The 21,403-nt window shown below is 47.9% G+C and overlaps 1 protein-coding gene across 2 annotated transcripts in view; it reads right to left on the minus strand.

Annotated features, from left to right (window-relative positions):
* The window catches only part of PHRF1 (PHD and ring finger domains 1), a 302,294-nt gene that overhangs the window by 13,037 nt on the left and 267,854 nt on the right, over positions 1-21,403 (minus strand). For both annotated transcript variants that reach the window (XM_063944791.1, XM_063944792.1), the window contains one exon: positions 21,106-21,234. In XM_063944791.1, coding sequence (XP_063800861.1) covers positions 21,106-21,234 — 129 coding nt within the window. The remainder of the gene's footprint in view (positions 1-21,105; positions 21,235-21,403) is intronic.

Consider the following 21,403-nt stretch of genomic DNA (forward strand, 5'->3'; position numbering starts at 1 on the left):
CAGCTTTATCCAACCTTTTATGCAAGGAAATAAGATTTTACTCACCGGTAAATCTATTTCTCGTAGTCCGTAGTGGATGCTGGGAACTCCGAAAGGACCATGGGGAATAGCGGCTCCGCAGGAGACTGGGCACAACTAAAGAAAGCTTTTAGGTCACCTGGTGTGCACTGGCTCCTCCCACTATGACCCTCCTCCAAGCCTCAGTTAGGACACTGTGCCCGGACGAGCTGACATAATAAGGAAGGATTTTGAATCCCAGGTAAGACTCTTACCAGCCACACCAATCACACCGTATAACTCGTGATACTATACCCAGTTTAACAGTATGAAAACAACTGAGCCTCTCAACAGATGGCTCAACAATAACCCTTTAGTTAACAATAACTATGTACAAGTATTGCAGACAATCCGCACTTGGGACGGGCGCCCAGCATCCACTACGGACTACGAGAAATAGATTTACCGGTGAGTAAAATCTTATTTTCTCTGACGTCCTAGTGGATGCTGGGAACTCCCAAAGGACCATGGGGATTATACCAAAGCTCGCAAACGGGCGGGAGAGTGCGGATGACTCTGCAGCACCGAATGAGAGAACTCAAGGTCCTCCTCAGCCAGGGTATCAAATTTGTAGAATTTTGCAAACGTGTTTGCCCCTGACCAAGTAGCAGCTCAGCAAAGTTATAAAGCCGAGACCCCTCGGGCAGCCGCCCAAGATGAGCCCACCTTCCTTGTGGAATGGGCTTTTACTGATTTAGGATGCGGCAGTCCAGCCGCAGAATGCGCCAGCTGAATTGTGCTACAAATCCAGCGAGCAATAGTCTGCTTAGAAGCAGGAGCACCCAGCTTGTTGGGTGCATACAGGATAAATAGCGAGTCAGTTTTCCTGACTCTAGCCGTCCTGGAAACATAAATTTTCAAGGCCCTGACTATGTCCAGTAACTTGGAATCCTCCAAGTCGCTAATAGCCGCAGGCACCACAATAGGTTGGTTCAAGTGAAAAGCTGATACCACCTTAGGGAGAAACTGGGGACGAGTCCTCAATTCCACCCTATCCATATGGAAAATCAGATAAGGGCTTTTACATGACAAAGCTGCCAATTCTGACACACGCCTGGCTGAAGCCAAGGCCAGTAACATGACCACTTTCCACGTGAGATATTTTAGATCCACGGTTTTAAGTGGCTCAAACCAATGTGATTTTAAGAAACTCAACACCACGTTGAGATCCCAAGGTGCCACTGGAGGCACAAACGGGGGCTGAATATGCAGCACTCCTTTCACAAACGTCTGAACTTCAGATAGTGAAGCTAGTTCTTTCTGGAAGAAAATCGACAGAGCCGAGATCTGTACCTTAATGGAGCCTAATTTCAGGCCCATAGTCACTCCTGCTTGCAGGAAATGCAGAAATCGACCTAGTTGAAATTCCTCTGTTGGGGCCTTTTTGGCCTCACACCAAGCAACATATTTCCGCCATATGCGGTGATAATGCTGTACAGTCACATCTTTCCTGGCTTTACTCAGCGTAGGAATGACTTCCTCCGGAATGCCCTTTTCCTTCAGGATCCGGCGTTCAACCGCCATGCCGTCAAACGCAGCCGCGGTAAGTCTTGGAACAGACAAGGCCCCTGCTGCAGCAGGTCCTGTCTGAGCGGCAGAGGCCATGGGTCCTCTGAGATCATCTCTTGAAGTTCCGGGTACCACGCTCGTCTTGGCCAATCCGGAACCACGAGTATTGTTCTTACTCCTCGTTTTCTTATTATTCTCAGTACCCTTGGTATGAGAGGCAGAGGAGGGAACACAAACTGACTGGTACACCCACGGTGTCACTAGAGCGTCCACAGCTATCGCCTGAGGGTCCCTTGACCTGGCGCAATATCTCTCTAGTTTTTTGTTTAGGCGGGACGCCATCATGTCCACCTGTGGCCGTTCCCATCGATTTACAATCAGCGTGAAGACTTCTGGATGAAGTCCCCACTCTCCCGGGTGGAGGTCGTGCCTGCTGAGAAAGTCTGCTTCCCAGTTGTCCACTCCCGGAATGAACACTGCTGACAGTGCTAGTACGTGATTTTCCGCCCATCGGAGAATCCTTGTGGCTTCTGCCATTACCATCCTGCTTCTTGTGCCGCCCTGTCGATTTACATGGGCGACTGCCATGATGTTGTCTGACTGGATCAGTACCGGCTGGTGTAGAAGCAGGGATTTTGCCTGACTTAGGGCATTGTAAATGGCCCTTAGTTCCAGAATATTTATGTGTAGGGAAGTCTCCTGACTCGACCATAGTCCTTGGAAGTTTCTTCCCTGTGTGACTGCCCCCCAGCCTCGAAGGCTGGCATCCGTGGTCACCAGGACCCAGTCCTGTATGCCGAATCTGCGGCCCTCTAGAAGATGAGCACTCTGCAGCCACCACAGCAGAGACACCCTGGTCCTTGGAGACAGGGTTATTAGGCGATTCATCTGAAGATGCGATCCGGACCATTGGTCCAACAGGTCCCACTGAAAGATTCTGGCATGGAACCTGCCGAAAGGAATTGCTTCGTAAGAAGCCACCATCTTTCCCAGGACCCGTGTGCAGTGATGCACCGATACATGTTTCGGTTTCAGGTGGTCTCTGACTAGAGATGACAGCTCCTTGGCTTTCTCCTCCGGGAGAAACACTTTTTTCTGGACTGTATCCAGAATCATACCCAGGAACAGTAGACGTGTCGTCGGAACCAGCTGTGATTTTGGAATATTCAGAATCCAACCGTGCTGGTGTAGCACCTCCTGAGATAGTGCTACTCCCACCAACTGCTCCTTGGACCTCGCCTTTATTAGGAGATCAACCAAGTACGGGATAATTAAAACTCCCTTTCTTCGAAGGAGTATCATCATTTCCGCCATTACCTTGGTAAACACCCTCGGTGCCGTGGAGAGTCCAAACGGCAGCGTCTGGAATTGGTAATGGCAATCCTGTACCACAAATCTGAGGTACTCCTGGTGAGGATAGTAAATGGGGACATGCAGGTAAGCATCCTTGATGTCCAGGGACACCATGTAATCTCCCTCGTCCAGGCTTGCAATAACCGCCCTGAGCGATTCCATCTTGAACTTGAATTTTTTTTATGTATGTGTTCAAGGATTTCAAATTTAAAATGGGTCTCACCGAACCGTCCGGTTTCGGTACCACAAACAGTGTGGAATAGTAACCCCGTCCTTGTTGAAGTAGGGGCACCTTGACTATCACCTGCTGGGAATACAGCTTGTGAATTGCCTCTAGCACAGCCTCCCTGCCTGAGGCAGTTGTCGGCAAGGCAGATTTTAGGAACCGGTGGGGAGGAGACGCCTCGAATTCCAGTTTGTACCCTTGAGATACTATTTGCAGGATCCAGGGATCCACCTGTGAGCGAGCCCACTGATCGCTGAAATTTTTGAGGCGGCCCCCCACCGTACCTGGCTCCGCCTGTGGAGCCCCACCGTCATGCGGCGGACTTGGAAGAAGCGGGGGAGGACTTTTGCTCCTGGGAACCTGCTGTTTGTTGCAGCCTTTTAACCCTACCTCTGGACAGAAAAGACCCGCCTTTTCCACGCCTGTTTTTCGGAGTCCGAAAGGACTGTACCTGATAAAACGGCGCCTTCTTAGGCTGTGAGGGAACATGGGGTAAAAATGCTGACTTCCCAGCAGTTGCTGTGGAAACTAGGTCCGAGAGACCATCCCCGAATAACTCCTCACCCTTATAAGGCAAAACTTCCATGTGCCTTTTTGAATCTGCATCCCCTGTCCACTGGCGAGTCCATAAGCCTCTCCTAGCAGAAATGGACAATGCACTTATTTTAGATGCCAGCCGGCAGATCTCCCTCTGTGCATCTCTCATGTATAAGACTGAGTCTTTTATATGCTCTATTGTTAGCAGAATAGTGTCCCTGTCTAGGGTGTCAATATTTTCTGACAGGGAATCTGACCACGCAGCGGCAGCACTGCACATCCATGCTGACGCAATAGCTGGTCTAAGTATAATGCCTGAGTGTGTATATACAGACTTCAGGATCGCCTCCTGCTTTCTATCAGCAGGTTCCTTGAGGGCGGCCGTATAAGGAGACGGTAGTGCCACCTTTTTAGACAAACGTGTGAGCGCTTTATCCACCCTAGGGGGTGTCTCCCAACGTGACCTATCCTCTGGCGGGAAAGGGAACGCCATTAGTAACTTCTTAGAGATTACCAATCTTTTATCAGGGAAAGCCCACGCTTCTTCACACACTTCATTTAATTCTTCTGATGGGGGAAAAACTACGGGTAGTTTTTTCTCCCCAAACATAATACCCTTTTTAGTGGTACCTGGGTTTATATCAGAAATTTGTAACACCTCTTTCATTGCTTCAATCATGCAACGAATGGCCTTAGTGGACATTAGACTAGACTCATCGTCGTCGACACTGGTGTCCGTATCCGTGTCGACATCTGCGTCTGTCATCTGAGGTAGCGGGCGTTTTAGAGCCCCCGATGGCCTTTGAGACGCCTGGACAGGCACGAGCTGAGAAGCCGGCTGTCCCGCATTTGGCATGTCGTCAAATTTTTTGTGTAAGGAGTCGACACGTGCACGCAATTCCTTCCATAAGTCCATCCACTCAGGTGTCTGCCCCGCAGGGGGTGACATCCCTTCTATAGGCATCTGCTCCGCCTCCACATCATTATCCTCATCAAACATGTCGACACAGCCGTACCGACACACCGCACACACACAGGGAATGCTCTAACAGAGGACAGGACCCACCAAAGCCCTTTGGGGAGACAGAGTGAGAGTATGCCAGCACACACCAGAGCGCTATATAATGCAGGGACTAACTGAATTATGTCCCCTATAGCTGCTGTTATATATACTGCGCCTAAATTTAGTGCCCCCCCTCTCTTTTACCCTTTTCTGTAGTGTAGACTGCAGGGGAGAGCCAGGTAGCTTCCTTCCAGCGGAGCTGTGAGGGAGAAATGGCGCCAGTGTGCTGAAGGAGATAGCTCCGCCCCTTTTTCGCGGACTATTCTCCCGCTTTTTTATGGATTCTGGCAGGGGTAATTATCACATATATAGCCTCTAGGGCTATATATTGTGGTATTTTTGCCAGCCAAGGTGTTTTTATTGCTGCTCAGGGCGCCCCCCCCTAGCGCCCTGCACCCTCAGTGACCGGAGTGTGAAGTGTGTATGAGGAGCAATGGCGCACAGCTGCAGTGCTGTGCGCTACCTTGGTGAAGACTGATGTCTTCTGCCGCCGATTTTCCGGACCTCTTCTTGCTTCTGGCTCTGTAAGGGGGACGCAAAAAATGGTGAACTGCTCAATCAGATAGTGATGTCACTCAGGTGCTAAAAGGGAGGGGTAATTCTGTGTAGGAAAAAACAATGGTTCCCTAATGCACACTGAGTGAATAATATTCCTACATAATAGTCAGATAATACGGAGATCTTGGTTGCGTATATCTGCAGATATAGGGTTAAGCCCCCAGGCCGATCGACAAGGCTTCTCCGTCACTGGGGGTCCCTAATATTAGGTATGGGTCCGGGGTGCAGGACCCCATAACGTCGGCACAGGTCGGCCACCCCAGGTCAGCACACAGGTGAGAGTTAATAGGGTTAATAAGAAGCACAGAAGTGCTATGTAAGTGGTGTGATTAAAATAATACAAAATTATATATAAAGTGATAGGGAAACTCATAAGTGTTAATAAAGTGTTAGGGTGTGCCGACCTGAAGCAGCCCAGCCATACCGACACAGGGGCCACCACACCCCACACCATAAATAATTACAAATATGTCTGGGTTGAATTCCCAGTGTAAGGCCACATGGTGTGCTGACCTGGGGTGGCCGACCTGTGCCGACGTTATGGGGTCCTGCACCCCGGACCCATACCTAATATTAGGGACCCCCAGTGACGGAGAAGCCTTGTAGATCGGCCTGGGGGCTTAACCCTATATCTGCAGATATACGCAACCAAGATCTCCGTATTATCTGACTATTATGTAGGAATATTATTCACTCAGTGTGCATTAGGGAACCATTGTTTTTTCTGTAAGTGGGACGGCGGCGCGGCTCCGGGACCGAACACCAAGGCCAGTTCCATGCGGTCGATCCCTCTGGAGCTAATGGTGTCCAGTAGCCTAAGAAGCCCAAGCTAGCTGCAAGCAGGTAGGTTCGCTTCTTCTCCCCTTAGTCCCTCGCTACAGTGAGCCTGTTGCCAGCAGGTCTCACTGTAAAATAAAAAACCTAATTATATACTTTCTTTCTAGAAGCTCAGGAGAGCCCCTAGTGTGCATCCAACCTCGGCCGGGCACAAAATCTAACTGGGAGGAGGGTCATAGTGGGAGGAGCCAGTGCACACCAGGTGACCTAAAAGCTTTCTTTAGTTGTGCCCAGTCTCCTGCGGAGCTGCTATTCCCCATGGTTCTTTCGGAGTTCCCAGCATCCACTAGGACGTCAGAGAAATTAACATTATCATTTAAAACCTTCCACATATTCATCCACTCGGGTGTCGGCGGCGATACCACATTCATCTGTACCTGCTTCTGCTTCCACATAGCCTTCCTCGTCAAACATGTCGACACAAGCGTACCAACACACCACACACACAGGGGATGCTCTATTTGAGGACAGAACCCCCACAAGGCCCTTTGGAGAGACAGAGAGAGAGTATGCCAGCACACACCCCAGCGCTATATGACCCTGGAATTACACAGTAACTTAGTGTTTACCCAGTAGCTGCTGTATACACTGATTTTGCACTAAATTTATGTGACCCCCTTTCTTTTTACCCTCTTTCTACCGTGATTCTGCAGGGGAGAGCCTGGGGAGCTTCCTCTCAGCGGAGCTGTGGATAGAAAATGGCACTGGTGAGTGCTGAGGAAGAAGCCCCGCCCCCTCAGCGGCGGGCTTCTGTCCCGCGATTTTGTGTAAAATAATGGCGGGGGCTCATGCATATATACAGTGCCCAACTGTATATATGCTCTTTTATGCCAAGAGGTACTTAATTGCTGCCCAGGGCGCCCCCCCCTGCACCCTACAGTGACCGGAGTGTGCGGGTTTAATGTGGGAGCAATGGCGCACAGCTGCAGTGCTGTGCGCTACCTCATATGAAGACTGGAGTCTTCTGCCGCCGCTTTCGAAGTCTTCTTGCTTCTCACGCCGGCTTCTGGCTCTGCGAGGGGGACGGCGGCGCGGCTCTGGGATTGGACGACCAAGGGTGCGTTCCTGTGTTCGATCCCTCTGGAGCTAATGGTGTCCAGTAGCCTAAGAAGTACGACCTATCCACAGTGAGTAGGTCTGCTTCTCTCCCCTCAGTCCCACGTAGCAAAGAGTCTGTTGCCAGCAGATCTCTCTGAAAATAAAAAACCTAACAAAATACTTTCTATTCAGCAAGCTCAGGAGAACTCACTAAACAGCACCCAGCTCGTCCGGGCACAGATTCAAACTGAGGTCTGGAGGAGGGACATATAGGGAGGAGCCAGTGCACACCAGTATTCCTAATTCTTTCTTAAAGTGCCCTGTCTCCAGCGGAGCCCGTCTATTCCCCATGGTCCTTACGGAGTCCCCAGCATCCACTAGGACGTTAGAGAAATATGAATAACGACATATGTGATGGGTTCAGTATGAATTACTGCTGATCGGGGTTCTGGCCGTCAGTTTACCAACAGCGGCATCCCGGGCAGTAGTATGCCGGCAGCGGGGCGAGCGCTCGAAAGCCCCTTGCGGGCTCGCTGCACTCGCCACAGGTTATATTCTTCATCTATAGGTGTCGTGGACACCCACAGAGGGAGAATAGCCTGTCTTATCAGTATTATGGCATCTGCATTGTACTACAGCTCGGGATTCCAGCGTCGTCATTCTGATCGCCAGGATCCCGAGCGGTGGTATCTTACCCGCAACCCCTTGTGATATATCGGCCAGTGTGTACCCAGCTCAAGAGGCACTGGATTACTTCTCGCTGCAGAGTGGCTGGTCATGAAGCTGTAGAATTTTATTTTAAAAGCTGCAATTGACCAAGATCCAAGCATCCAGTCTATCAAGGTTTCATCTCCTGCTTAAGTATCTTGAGCATCTTGTATACGTATTGTATTCTCAAATACAATGAAATTAGTTTTTATGCAAAGTTTGCTAAATCTATATGATTGAGAACAAAATCTGCACATTACACATCTTACAGCTGCTTTAGTGTGTGTATATATATATATATATATATATATATATATATATACACACACACATACATATATATATATATATATATATATATATATATATATACATATATATATATATATATATATACACACACACATACATACATATATATGCATATACATACATACATACACACACACCCGCAACGTTCCAGTCAGCGGCACTTCCAGTACAAATAAATACAGACCACAGGTCAAGTGCATCAACGTTTCAATGTTATTAAAACATTTTCGTCATTTGGGATAGGGTTAAATTCATGTTCTCCACCTAATTCACTCATAAAAAAAAACAACAACAATTTTCGGAGCGGTTTTTGGTAAAATAAATAGTCAGTTAAGTGGTTAAAGTAATAGGTCATTGATTGCACTTACGTGTGGTTTAGAATGGTAAGCATATATCAGTCAATGTAGACAGAAAGATCTGTTTACCTTTGGACCAGTGACAATTACAGATCATTCTGTCTACATTGAGTGATATATGATTAACCATTCTCAACTACGTTAGTGCAATAAATAACCTATTACTTTTAAATGTAAAGGCATTATTGCACTATGTCTCTGTTTGAGTTCTAAAAAAATAAATAAAATTATCCTGCGCTTGAGGGGATTTAAATAGAAGCTCCCATTAAATGATACAGGTTATAAAGATAAAATTGGGGCGCTTGATAAGCTATAATAAAAAAGTAAACACCTGAAAGAAAAAAGGGTTAATAATGTTTACAGCACTTCTGTGCATGTGAAGGTGTCCATATGCGGGTTCCTGTGAGTGAGCCGTATTCCGCAAAAGCAGCGGTGGTGTGGCTGGCTGGCTAACTTTCCCTGGCAGGCGCCCCAATTTTACCTTTATAATCTGTTTGAGTTCTAGACAAAATTCATTATACAAGCAACACGATTTTGGTATACTTGTGAAAGAACTGCTCTTCCTCAATTTATCGCGTAAAGGGCCATATTCACAGGCCAATTTGGGGAGAGATGTGTGCTGATTGGTTCGCTCCGCACACATCTCTCCCCCCGCTCAGCACAGCGCAATGTGTGCTGAGCATACGGGGGTAACAGGGGGGGGGGGGGGAGCTAATTTCACCCAGTGAAATCTAGCACCAGCGATAGTAATGCGTGGGGCTGCGCATCGCTATCGCTGTGAGGGGTACACACAGAGTGATCGCTGCTTAAAATCAAAGCAATCTACTCAGATTGCTTAGATTTAAAGCAGCGATCGCTCCGTGAGTACCCCCCTTAAGAGACTTCTTACAGACTATCCTCTCACCACATTGTGGAGAGAGGCTGGGTGAAGGCTAGATTTGGGACATCATAGGCTGCAACCACAAGTGTATGCGCAGCAGAGATCCACTTTCTATTTATTTTTCATTTAAGTCTTTAAAGATTGCAATCTGTGAACACATGCTCTGGCAACACTGAAACCGCGAGAAAATATAGAATCACTTGTAGCAATTAAACAGTACTCTACAAGTGGTATGACAAGATACAGTGCTGGGCGCAAGCATACAGAAATATAGAAGGAGGAAGTGGACATACTGTCTTGACAAAGAGCTTAGTCTCGATACACGTCAGCGGCTGATGACAGGGGGATCCGTTGCACATTATTGGGGAGTTTATTCCAGGCCTCTGTTGCAGTATAAGCCTGGTTAGAGATCCAGAGTGGTCTGGCACTCAAAATATCCCACGATTGTATAAAAGTTCAGTAGGTAACCTTATAGTAGTGTAAGTGGCATGTTCTATGAAAGGATCTCTCTGCCAGCTCGCTGTGGGCACATTCATTTGAAGCCCTTTGTGGAGCCATTTAAATATATAGCAGGGCGGGAGTCACTCACCCCTGCAATGATGGAAATGCTGTCAACTCCTGTGATATCCAGAGGAAGGAGGACTGCTGTACTTGAATTTGCGCTGGGACTCTCCCAGTGTTAAGACCGGACTTGTGGAGCTCACTGAGAGCGGTCAGCGGGGAGGCTGCTGTCCGTCGCACCGCCACACGCCGTCAGGAGATTGCCGTAAGGCGAGCTATCCAATTACGACCGCAAGCTCTTGGTAGCTCGCGAGCTACAGTTTGGCAACCACTGTCTTAAGGTGTGGAATACATTTTTTTTTTTTTTTTTACTATTAGGCTACACCATTCTGGAATTGTTCTTTGTATCCCACATACAGTATATATTTGAAACAAGGATTATCTTAAACTATATGAGTGAAGCACATGAAAAGACGCAAGAACCAAAGTGTCACATGGAAGTAATTTTATTTTTTACTATTGCGCAGATGGTTTTCCATCCCTATCCACCTTCTATATTTCTGTACGCTCGTGCTCAGTATCCTGTCCTGCCACTTGTAATACTGTTTGAGGTTATAGGGTGTAACCTGGACAGGATTAGAGCAGCTGTACATTTTATTTGAAGCGCCACTTCTTGTGGTATTCTCCACCAATGTTTACTTGTAGCAAGTAGTTTAATTAACAATGCTTGATTCACTTTGCATAATTCCAACCTCGAGCTCAACCCCCTCAAAACTGTCGAGATGATAGTGGACTTCAGGAAGAAGTCATCTAGTGCACCTCCGCTAACGATTGCTGACAGTGTGGTATCGCTAGTGGACTCCTTCAAGTTTCTAGGGACCACAATCTCCCAGGACCTTAAATGGGGGTCCAACGCTGACGCCACTGTTGGGAAAGCGCAGCAGAGGTTGTTCTATCTCAGGCAACTAAGGAAGTTCAACATCCCACAGAAGCTTCTGCTCCTCTTCTACTCCGCGATTGTGGAGTCGGTACTGTGCTCCTCGATACTCGTATGGTACAGCTCCGCCAGCGCGAGGGACAGATGCAGGCTCCAAAAGGTGGTCAGAACCGCAGAGAAGATCATCGGGGCCGACCTTCCCTCAGTCCAGGACCTGTACTTGTCCAGAGCTAAAAAGCGAGCAATGAAGATAGTAAAAGACCAGCTACACCCCGGCTACAGCATGTTTAACTTGCTTCCTTCAGGCAGGCGTTACAGGGCCGTCCCCGCCAGGTCCACCAGAAGCCTCAAAAGTTTCTTTCCCCAAGTTGTCCGCCTGCTGAACTCCTGAACATTGACTGACTAGACGTACATGTAACTCACTTGTGTTCCTACCGTATACCTATCTGTGTGACTTTGCTTACCCCCCCCACCTGCTTATCTGTTACCTACTTGGCTGTTGTAAAGCAAACCGAAGACAAATTCCTAGTATACGCAAGTATACCTGGCCAATAAACCTGATTCTGATTAATATCTAAAACATTGTAAAACATTTTATTAGCTGGGAGAGGTTTTATGTGCTGAAATTATAAGTCGTATAGATTCTGCAATCTTGGTATACAAATAATTTAATCATATTGGAGAATAAGAAAATAATATTTTCACCTCCTCTACTAAGTGGCTGGATGGGAGTATAATATATAATATACAGAACAAGAAACAGCTACATTTTTTCCATTGCTATTGGATACAAACTTTTAGGACATATATAAAAGGGGCGTACTACAAATGGCCGGCTGTTGGGATCCCGAAAGCTGGAATGTCTGCAGTGGGGTGAGCGCAAAAAATAAGAATTTACTCACCGGTAATTCTATTTCTCGTAGTCCGTAGTGGATGCTGGGGACTCCGTAAGGACCATGGGGAATAGCGGGCTCCACAGGAGACTGGGCACTCTAAAGAAAGATTTAGTACTATCTGGTGTGCACTGGCTCCTCCCTCTATGCCCCTCCTCCAGACCTCAGTTAAGGAAACTGTGCCCGGAAGAGCTGACATTACAAGGAAAGGATTTTGGAATCCCGGGTAAGACTCAAGCCAGCCACACCAATCACACCGTATAACTTGCGATAAACTTACCCAGTTAACAGTATGAACAACCAACAGAGCATCAACCAATGGATGCCAACATAACATAACCCTTATTAAGCAATAACTATATACACGTATTGCAGAAAGTCCGCACTTGGGACCGGCGCCCAGCATTTACTACGGACTACGAGAAATCGAATTACCGGTGAGTAAATTCTTATTTTCTCTAACGTCCTAGTGGATGCTGGGGACTCCGTAAGGACCATGGGGATTATACCAAAGCTCCCAAATGGGCGGGAGAGTGCGGATGACTCTGCAGCACCGAATGGGCAAACACCAAGTCCTCCTCAGCCAGGGTATCAAACTTATAGAACTTTGCAAATGTGTTTGAACCCGACCAAGTAGCAGCTCGGCAAAGCTGTAATGCCGAGACCCCTCGGGCAGCCGCCCAAGAAGAGCCCACCTTCCTTGTGGAATGGGCTTTTACTGATTTTGGATGCGGCAATCCAGCCGCAGAATGAGCCTGCTGAATCGTGTTACAGATCCAGCGAGCAATGGTTTGCTTTGAAGCAGGAGCACCCAGCTTGTTGGATGCATACAGGGTAAACAGCGAGTCAGTCTTCCTGACTCCAGCCGTCCTGGCAACATAAATCTTCAAAGCCCTGACTACATCAAGCAACTTGGAATCCTCCAAGTCACGAGTAGCCGCAGGCACCACAATGGGTTGGTTCAGATGAAAAGGTGACACCACCTTTGGCAGAAACTGCGGACGAGTTCGCAATTCTGCCCTGTCCATATGGAAAACCAGATAGGGGCTTTTACATGACAAAGCCGCCAATTCTGACACACGCCTAGCTGAGGCTAGGGCCAACAGCATGACCACTTTCCACGTGAGATACTTTAGCTCCACCGTCTTAAGTGGCTCAAACCAGTGGGATTTCAGGAAAGCCAAGACCACGTTAAGATCCCAAGGTGCCACTGGTGGCACAAAAGGAGGCTGAATATGCAGCACTCCCTTAACAAACGTCTGAACCTCAGGCAGTGAAGCCAGTTCTTTTTGAAAGAAAATGGATAGGGCCGAAATCTGGACCTTTATGGACTTTAATTTTAGGCCCATAGTCACACCTGACTGTAGGAAGTGCAGGAATCGACCCAGCTGGAATTCCTATGTAGGGGCCTTCCTGGCCTCACACCAAGCAACATATTTTCGCCATATACGGTGATAATGTTTTGCTGTCACGTCCTTCCTAGCCTTCATCAGCGTAGGAATAACTGCTTCCGGAATGCCCTTTTCTGCTAGGATCCGGTGTTCAACCGCCATGCCGTCAAACGCAGCCGCGTTAAGTCTTGGAACAGACAGGGCCCTTGTTGTAACAGGTCCTGTCTGAGAGGCAGAGGCCATGGGTCCTCTGTGAGCATTTCTTGCAATTCCGGGTACCAAGTCCTTCTTGGCCAATCCGGAACAATGAGTATTGTTCTCAGTCCTCTTTTTCTTACAATTCTCAGCACCTTTGGTATGAGAGGAAGAGGAGGAAACACGTAGACCGACTGGAACACCCACGGTGTTACTAGTGCGTCCACAGCTATCGCCTGAGGGTCCCTTGACCTGGCGCAATATCTTTTTAGCTTTTTGTTGAGACGGGACGCCATCATGTCCACCTGTGGCAGTTCCCATCGATTTGCAATCTGCGTGAAGACTTCTTGATGAAGTCCCCACTCTCCCGGGTGGAGGTCGTGTCTGCTGAGGAAGTCTGCTTCCCAGTTGTCCACTCCCGGAATGAACACTGCTGACAGTGCTAGTACGTGATTCTCCACCCACCGAAGAATCCTGGTGGCTTCTGCCATTGCCACCCTGCTTCTTGTGCCGCCCTGGCGGTTTACATGGGCCACTGCCGTGATGTTGTCTGACTGAATCAGCACCGGTTGGTTTCGAAGCAGAGGCTCCGCTTGACTCAGGGTGTTGTATATGGCCCTTAGTTCCAGGATATTGATGTGCAGACAAGTCTCCCGACTTGACCACAACCCTTGGAAGTTTCTTCCTTGAGTGACTGCCCCCCACCCTCGGAGGCTTGCATCCGTGGTCACCAGAACCCAGTCCTGTATGCCGAATCAGCGGCCCTCGAGGAGGTGAGCACCTTGTAGCCACCACAGAAGAGACACCCTGGCCCTGGGGGACAGGGTGATCATCCGATGCATCTGAAGATGCGATCCGGACCACTTGTCCAGCAGATCCCACTGAAAGATCCTCGCATGGAACCTGCCGAAGGGAATGGCTTCGTATGACGCCACCATCATTCCCAGGACTCGCGTGCAGCGATGCACAGACACCTGTTTTGCCTTTAGGAGGTCTCTGACCAGAGTCACGAGCTCCTGAGCCTTCTCCTCCGGGAGAAACACCTTCTTCTGGTCTGTGTCCAGAATCATGCCCAGAAGGGCAGACGCGTCGCAGGAATCAGCTGCGACTTTGGAATGTTCAGAATCCAGCCGTGCTGACGCAACACTTCCTGAGAGTGTGCTACGCTGATCAGCAACTGCTCCCTGGACCTCGCCTTTATGAGGAGATCGTCCAAGTATGGGATAATTGTAACCCCTTGCTTCCGAAGGAGTACCATCATTTCCGCCATCACTTTGGTAAAAACTCTCGGTGCCGTGGACAGGCCAAACGGCAACGTCTGGAATTGGTAATGACAGTCCCGTACCACAAACCTGAGGTACTCCTGATGAGGCGGATAAATGGGGACATGCAAGTAAGCATCCTTGATGTCCAGAGACACCATAAAATCCCCTTCCTCCAGGCTTGCAATGACCGCTCTGAGCGATTCCATTTTGAACTTGAATTTCTTCAGATAAATGTTCAGGGATTTTAAATTTAAAATGGGTCTGACCAAACCGTCCGGTTTCGGTACCACAAACATAGTGGAATAGTAGCCCCTTCCCCGTTGAAGGGGGGGGACCTCTACCACCACCTGCTGGAGAAAAAGTTTGTGAATTGCCTCCAACACTATCTCCCTTTCCATGGGGGAAGTTAGTACGGCCGATTTTAGGTAACGGTGAGGGGGCATCACCTCGAATTCCAGCTTGCATCCCTGAGACACAATTTGTATAGCCCAAGGATCCACCTGTGAGCGAACCCACTGGTGGCTGAAAAGTCGGAGACGCACCCCCACGGCTCCTGGCTCCGCCTGTGGAGCCCCAGCGTCATGCGGTGGATTTAGTGGAAGCCAGGGAAGACTTTTGTTCCTGGGAACTTACTGCATGGTGCAGCTTTTTTCCTCTACCCCTGTCTCTGGCAAAAAAAGGACGCACCTCTGACCTTCTTGCTCCTCTGAGAACGAAAGGACTGCATTTGGTAATACGGTGCTTTCTTAGGTTGTGGAGGGACATAAGGCAAGAAATTTGACTTCCCAGCCGTAGCTGTGGAAACTAGGTCCGAGAGACCGTCCCCAAACAATTCCTCACCCTTATAAGGTAAAACCTCCATGTGTTTTTTAGAGTCGGTATCCCCTGTCCATTGCCGAGTCCATAAGACCCTTCTGGCAGAAATGGACATTGCGTTAACTCTAGAGCCCAGCAGGCAAATGTCCCTCTGGGCATCCCGCATATATAGGACCGTGTCCTTGATATGCGCCAGGGTCAGTAGAACAGTGTCCCTGTCCAGTGTATCTAACTCCTCAGACAGAGAATCCGTCCATGCAGCTACCGCACTACACATCCAGGCCGAAGCAATTGCTGGCCTCAGCAGTGTGCCAGAATGTGTATAAACAGACTTCAGGATAGCTTCCTGCTTTCTATCCGCAGGATCCTTTAGGGCGGCCGTATCCGGAGACGGCAGGGCCACCTTCTTGGACAAGCGTGTCAACACCTTGTCTACCCTAGGGGAGGATTCCCAGCGTAACCTGTCCATTGGCTGGAAAGGATACGCCATAAGTAATCTCTTGGAAACTATCACCTTCCTGTCAGGGGTATCCCACGCTTTTTCACATAATTCATGTGAAGGGGGAAAAGTCACGTCATGTTTTTTCTCCCCATACATATAAATCCTCTTGTCAGGGACAGAATTTTCCTCAGAAATGTGTAATACATCCTTCATTGCTACAATCATGTAGCGGATGGCTTTAGTCATTTTAGGCTGCAACTTTGCCTCATCGTCATCGACACTGGAGTCAGATTCCGTGTCGACATCTGTGTCAACCCTATCTGGGATAGTGTGCGCTTTTGAGACCTTGACGGCCTCTGTGCTGTAGGATCAGGCATGGGTTGAGACCCATGGCTGTCCCCCGGTTACAGTTTTATCCAATCTGTTATGCAAGGAGTTTACATCATCATTTAACACCTTCCACATATCCATCCAATCAGGTGTCGGCACAGTCGGCGGCGACACCACACTCCGCTGCACTTGTTCTGCCTCCACGTATCCTTCCTCATCAAACATGTCGACACAGGCGTACCGACACACAGCACACACACACAGGGAATGCTCTGACTGAGGACAGGACCCCACAAAGGCTTTTGGGGAGACAGAGAGAGAGTATGCCAGCACACACCCCAGCGCTATATAACCCAGGGATTACACTGTACCTTAGTGTTTACCCTGTAGCTGCTGTTAATATATATACTGCGCCTAAATTTATGTGCCCCCCTCTCTTTTTTACCCTTTAATGCACCTGTATACTGCAGGGGAGAGCCTGGGGAGCGTCCTTCCAGCTGAGCTGTGAAGAGAAAATGGCGCTGGTGTGCTGAGGAAGAAGGCCCCGCCCCCTCAGCGGCGGGCTTCTGTCCCGCTTTAATGTGTAAAAAATGGCGGGGGCACGGGCATATAGTCCCAGACTGTATATATGCCTCTTTTTGCCAAAAAGGTACTTAATTGCTGCCCAGGGCGCCCCCCCCCTGCACCCTACAGTGACCGGAGTGTGCGGTGTGCTGTGGGAGCAATGGCGCACAGCTGCAGTGCTGTGCGCTACCTTAAGTGAAGACAGGAGTCTTCAGCCGCCGATTTCGATGTCTTCTTGCTTCTGCTGCTTCTGTTCTTCTGGCTCTGCGAGGGGGACGGCGGCGCGGCTCCGGGAACGGACGATCAAGGTTAGGTACCTGTGTTCGATCCCTCTGGAGCTAATGGTGTCCAGTAGCCTAAGAAGCGCTACCTAGCTGCCGTGAGTAGGTTTGCTTCTCTCCCCTCAGTCCCTCGTAGCAGAGAGTCTGTTGCCAGCAGAAGCTCTCTGAAAATAAAAAACCTAACAAAATACTTTCTTTTCTAGCAAGCTCAGGAGAGCCCACTAGGAGCACCCAGCTCGGCCGGGCACAGATTCTAACTGAGGTCTGGAGGAGGGGCATAGAGGGAGGAGCCAGTGCACACCAGATAGTACTAAATCTTTCTTTAGAGTGCCCAGTCTCCTGCGGAGACCGCTATTCCCCATGGTCCTTACGGAGTCCTCAGCATCCACTAGGACGTTAGAGAAAAGCCCCTTGCGGGCTCGCTGCGGGTACTATTTATTCTCCCTCTAGGGGTGTCGTGGACACCCCAAGAGGGAGAATAGTGGTCGGTATACCGGCGCCGGTATGCTGAGCGCCGGGATTCTAACAGCCGGTATATCGAGTGCCACCCATATAAAATATAGACAGTACTTTTTCTACAACCTAATATTTTAAGGGTAAAAACAAAATACATAGTTATGGTAGACTTACAGTCGATAACTTTATTTCTCCTAAGCCCACAGGATACACATTGGGATATGAGGTAGCGTCAGCGGATTGGCACCAACGATCAAAGCTTTTGGCCTCACAGAATGCAACGAGCCAGTCCCTATATCCCCGGCTCCTGGCACAGGCAATTCAGTTGTTTTCCAAAGCTCAAGGCAGGAGCATCATAGAGAGCCCTAATCAGGCGAGAAGCACACATGCACACCCTTCCGTACAAGAAGGAAGAGGTTAATAGGTGAAAGGATCCTCAAATCAGGTGAGTCAGGGTAGGATCCCTGTGGATACTGTGGACTTAGGAGAAACAGAGTTATCGACGGTACAGTAAGTCTACCATAACTACGTATTTCTCCTGCAGGGTCCACAGGTTATCCACAGGATAAACACTGGGATGTCCCAAAGTTAAAATTTAGTGGTGGGGACGCTCCTGATCGGACAGGAGAATCCTTTGCCCAAATTCAGTGTCCTGAGAGGTAAAGGTATCAAAGGCATAATGTCTAATGAATGTGTTAATGGTAGACCATGTGGCTGCCTTACATATCTGTTCAGCTGAAGCGCCAGGTTGTGCTGCCCATGACGGGCCTGCCTTACGAGTAGAGTGAGCAGAGACACTAGCAGGAATTGGGAGATCAAGCTTGAGAATATGCTTCTGAAATCGTCATTCGAAGCCATCTTGCTAGCATCTGTTTAGTAGCAGGCCATCCTCTTTTGTGAAATCCGTAGAGAATGAAGAGAGAATCTGTCTTTCTGATGGCACTAGTACGATCTATGTAAATTCTTAACGCACGGACTACGTCCAGCGACGCTTCTCCCGCAGAAAGTCCCGATACCTGAAAAGCCAGGACTACAATTTCTTCGTTCAGTTGAAACTTTGAGACCACCTTCGGAAGATAACCAGATTTAGTTCTGAGAACTGCTTTATCTGGATAAAAGATCAGAAAAGGAGACTTGCATGACAGAGCTCCTCAATATGACACTCTTCTAGCCGACGCCATCGTCCGTAGAAAGAGAACTTTAGCCGTCAACCATTTAAGATCTGCTCTCTTAAGTGGTTCAAACGGAGCCCCCGGAAGGATTTTAAGAACCAGATTTAAATCCCAGGGTACTGCAGGAGGAACAAACGGTGGTTTAATGTGCAACATTCCCTGAAAAAAAGTATGCACATCCTGTAGGTTAGCAATCTTTTTATGAAACCATACAGTTAATGCTGATACTTGAACTCTCAAGGAAGCCACCTTTAAACCCTTATCCATTCCTGCTTGGAGGAAATCCAAAATCCTGAACACTTTAAAAGATCTTGGATTCATACCTCTTTCGCTACACCAATGAATATAGGCCTGCCATATTCGATGATAAATACGAGCTGAAGAAGGCTTTCTTGCTCTAAGCATGGTTTGAATTACCTGTTGTGAAAATCCTCTTGATTTTAGGATAGAGGGTTCAACAGCCACGCCGTCAAAGACAGCCGTTCCAGGTGGCTGTGATAACAAGGCCCCTGCATTAGTAGATCTGGACGTTGAGGAAGCAGAATTGGAGCTTCCACAGACATCCTTAGTAGATCTATGTACCAATGCCATCTGGGCCAGGCTGGAGCTATTAGAATTATGGCTCCCTTTGCTTGCTTTATTTTCCTCACCACCCTGGGTAACAGGGAGATTGGAGGAAACAGATATGCCAGATGAAATTCCCATTTCACTGACAATGCGGCTACAAGGATCGCCCCGGGATCCTTTGTTCTTGACCCGTATGCCGGAACTTTGTTGTTCAAATGGGACGCCATGAGATCTCTCTCTGGCAGACCCCATCTGTTTACTAGAGTTTGAAATACTTCCGGGTGTAACGCCCATTCGGTTTCCCAGTTCAGCACTCCTGGCACAAACACTGCGGACAATGCCGGAAGATGGAGTTCTGCCCACCTTAGTATGTGAGTTACTTCCTCCATCAATCTTTTGCTGCGAGTTCCTCCCTGATAGTTGAGTTACGCTACTGCTGTTGTATTGTCTGAACGGATCTGGACTGGTCTTCCTTGCAGAATGTCCTTTGCCTGAACCAGAGCCATATATATGGCCCTTATTTCCAACAAATTTATTGGCAGGCAACTTTCCCTTGTGGTCCATTTTCCCTGAAACCAGAAATTTTCGAACACTGCTCCTCAGCCTTGAAGACTGGCATCCATTGTCAGTACTTGCCAATCTGCTATCCAAAAGGGTCTCCCCTTGTCTAGATGGTCTTAACACCCATGCTCACCATGCACTAGCGCTGTTTATAACAGATGTTAACAATTCCACCCAAACAACAAAGTTAAAGATTTTCAAGTTCAAACTTGTCCAAAAGTAAAAAAAAGTTTTATATTATGAACCAAAAATATGTGGAACAGTGCCCTGTTCTTCTCTGATCTGCCTGCATTTGGGGTGTTACATTATGCAGAGTAACACATGAATAGTCACTTGCATGGACTGGTAATTTCCCTGGTAACCCTCTGTGCCTGGATATCACTAAAACCTGGACTGTTAATGTGCCTTGAGGACCCAGGTAGGGAATGCCTGTCCCAGGGACTAGCACACCATCCGCCACCACACAGCAAGAGATTGCTACAGTTCGGCTAAATAATGCCAAGTGTGAATTCCCTCCTGCTTAACCAGATCGCATGCTCTGCGACTGGTGCAGGCTCTGATACGAGGAGCATGACTGCAGCCAAGATTACTCTCTGTCACTGGGAGTGGTTTGTCACATACAGGACTGCGTCCTTCATTGTGTGCTCTGGCAACGCTGCTTCCACCCAGTGGCAGTAGGCCTCAGTCCTTACTGTAGTTGCTTACCAGTGACTACGTGGGTGATAAATTCAAAAGAACTGTAATGGGAAATTAAATACTAAAACTAAAAGACGAAGAACAGCAATATATGATTGGCCACTCTCTATATTCACTGCAGGGTGAGATATATTCACTACGGGATGGGGATATAGAAGAGTTAGAAGCTTAAACAGATGTCAGATATTTACATTACCAAAGTTCTAATGGAGCAGATACAAGTGTTCACCAATTGCATGAATGATAAATTAATATTTCCTTTATGTTCTGTTAGAAATAATTCTATAATTTAGATTTATTTTGTTTTATCTCTTTCAAATTGAAAACCATGTGAGGTTTACAAAAGGACAAAGAAAAATAATAGAACATTCACTGGGATAAAGAATATTTGTCTAATGATGAGCATCTCCAAACCGAAGGTGAACTCTGTTGATAATAATGTTGTATAAGCCAGTCATTGATCATCTTTTTCCATAAGATATACATTTAGAACATAATATTCTGTATTTGCATTTAATTATACCATGCTTTTCTGTATATTTCCCATTTTATCAGAGAGTAATCACATCCGGACCTGCATACTAGAACTTGACTACAAACTCACCTTCTGCACAGCTTTACGCAGGATCTCTTTGTATTCATCCTTTGTGATTTCCCTCTTCTGGTAAAACGGTTTTATCGCCAGCTTGACCTCTTCCACCGCTCGTTCCTGCATGTGAAGTTTCTTCATGTACTGCAAAGAAAAACCAGAGAAAACGTGTTCAGCACAGTTTGTTTGTTTTTTGTAAGAGAGCAAAGGGGGAAAGATAAATGTCCCCAATCTCCGATATATTAGCCCAGACCTGTGACTTTGTGACTCATTTGCTAACGCTGGGTGGAGTCACAACACTGGGCGGAGTCAT

This window comes from Pseudophryne corroboree, chromosome 11 (assembly GCF_028390025.1).
Source record: "Pseudophryne corroboree isolate aPseCor3 chromosome 11, aPseCor3.hap2, whole genome shotgun sequence".
Taxonomy (NCBI): domain Eukaryota; kingdom Metazoa; phylum Chordata; class Amphibia; order Anura; family Myobatrachidae; genus Pseudophryne; species Pseudophryne corroboree.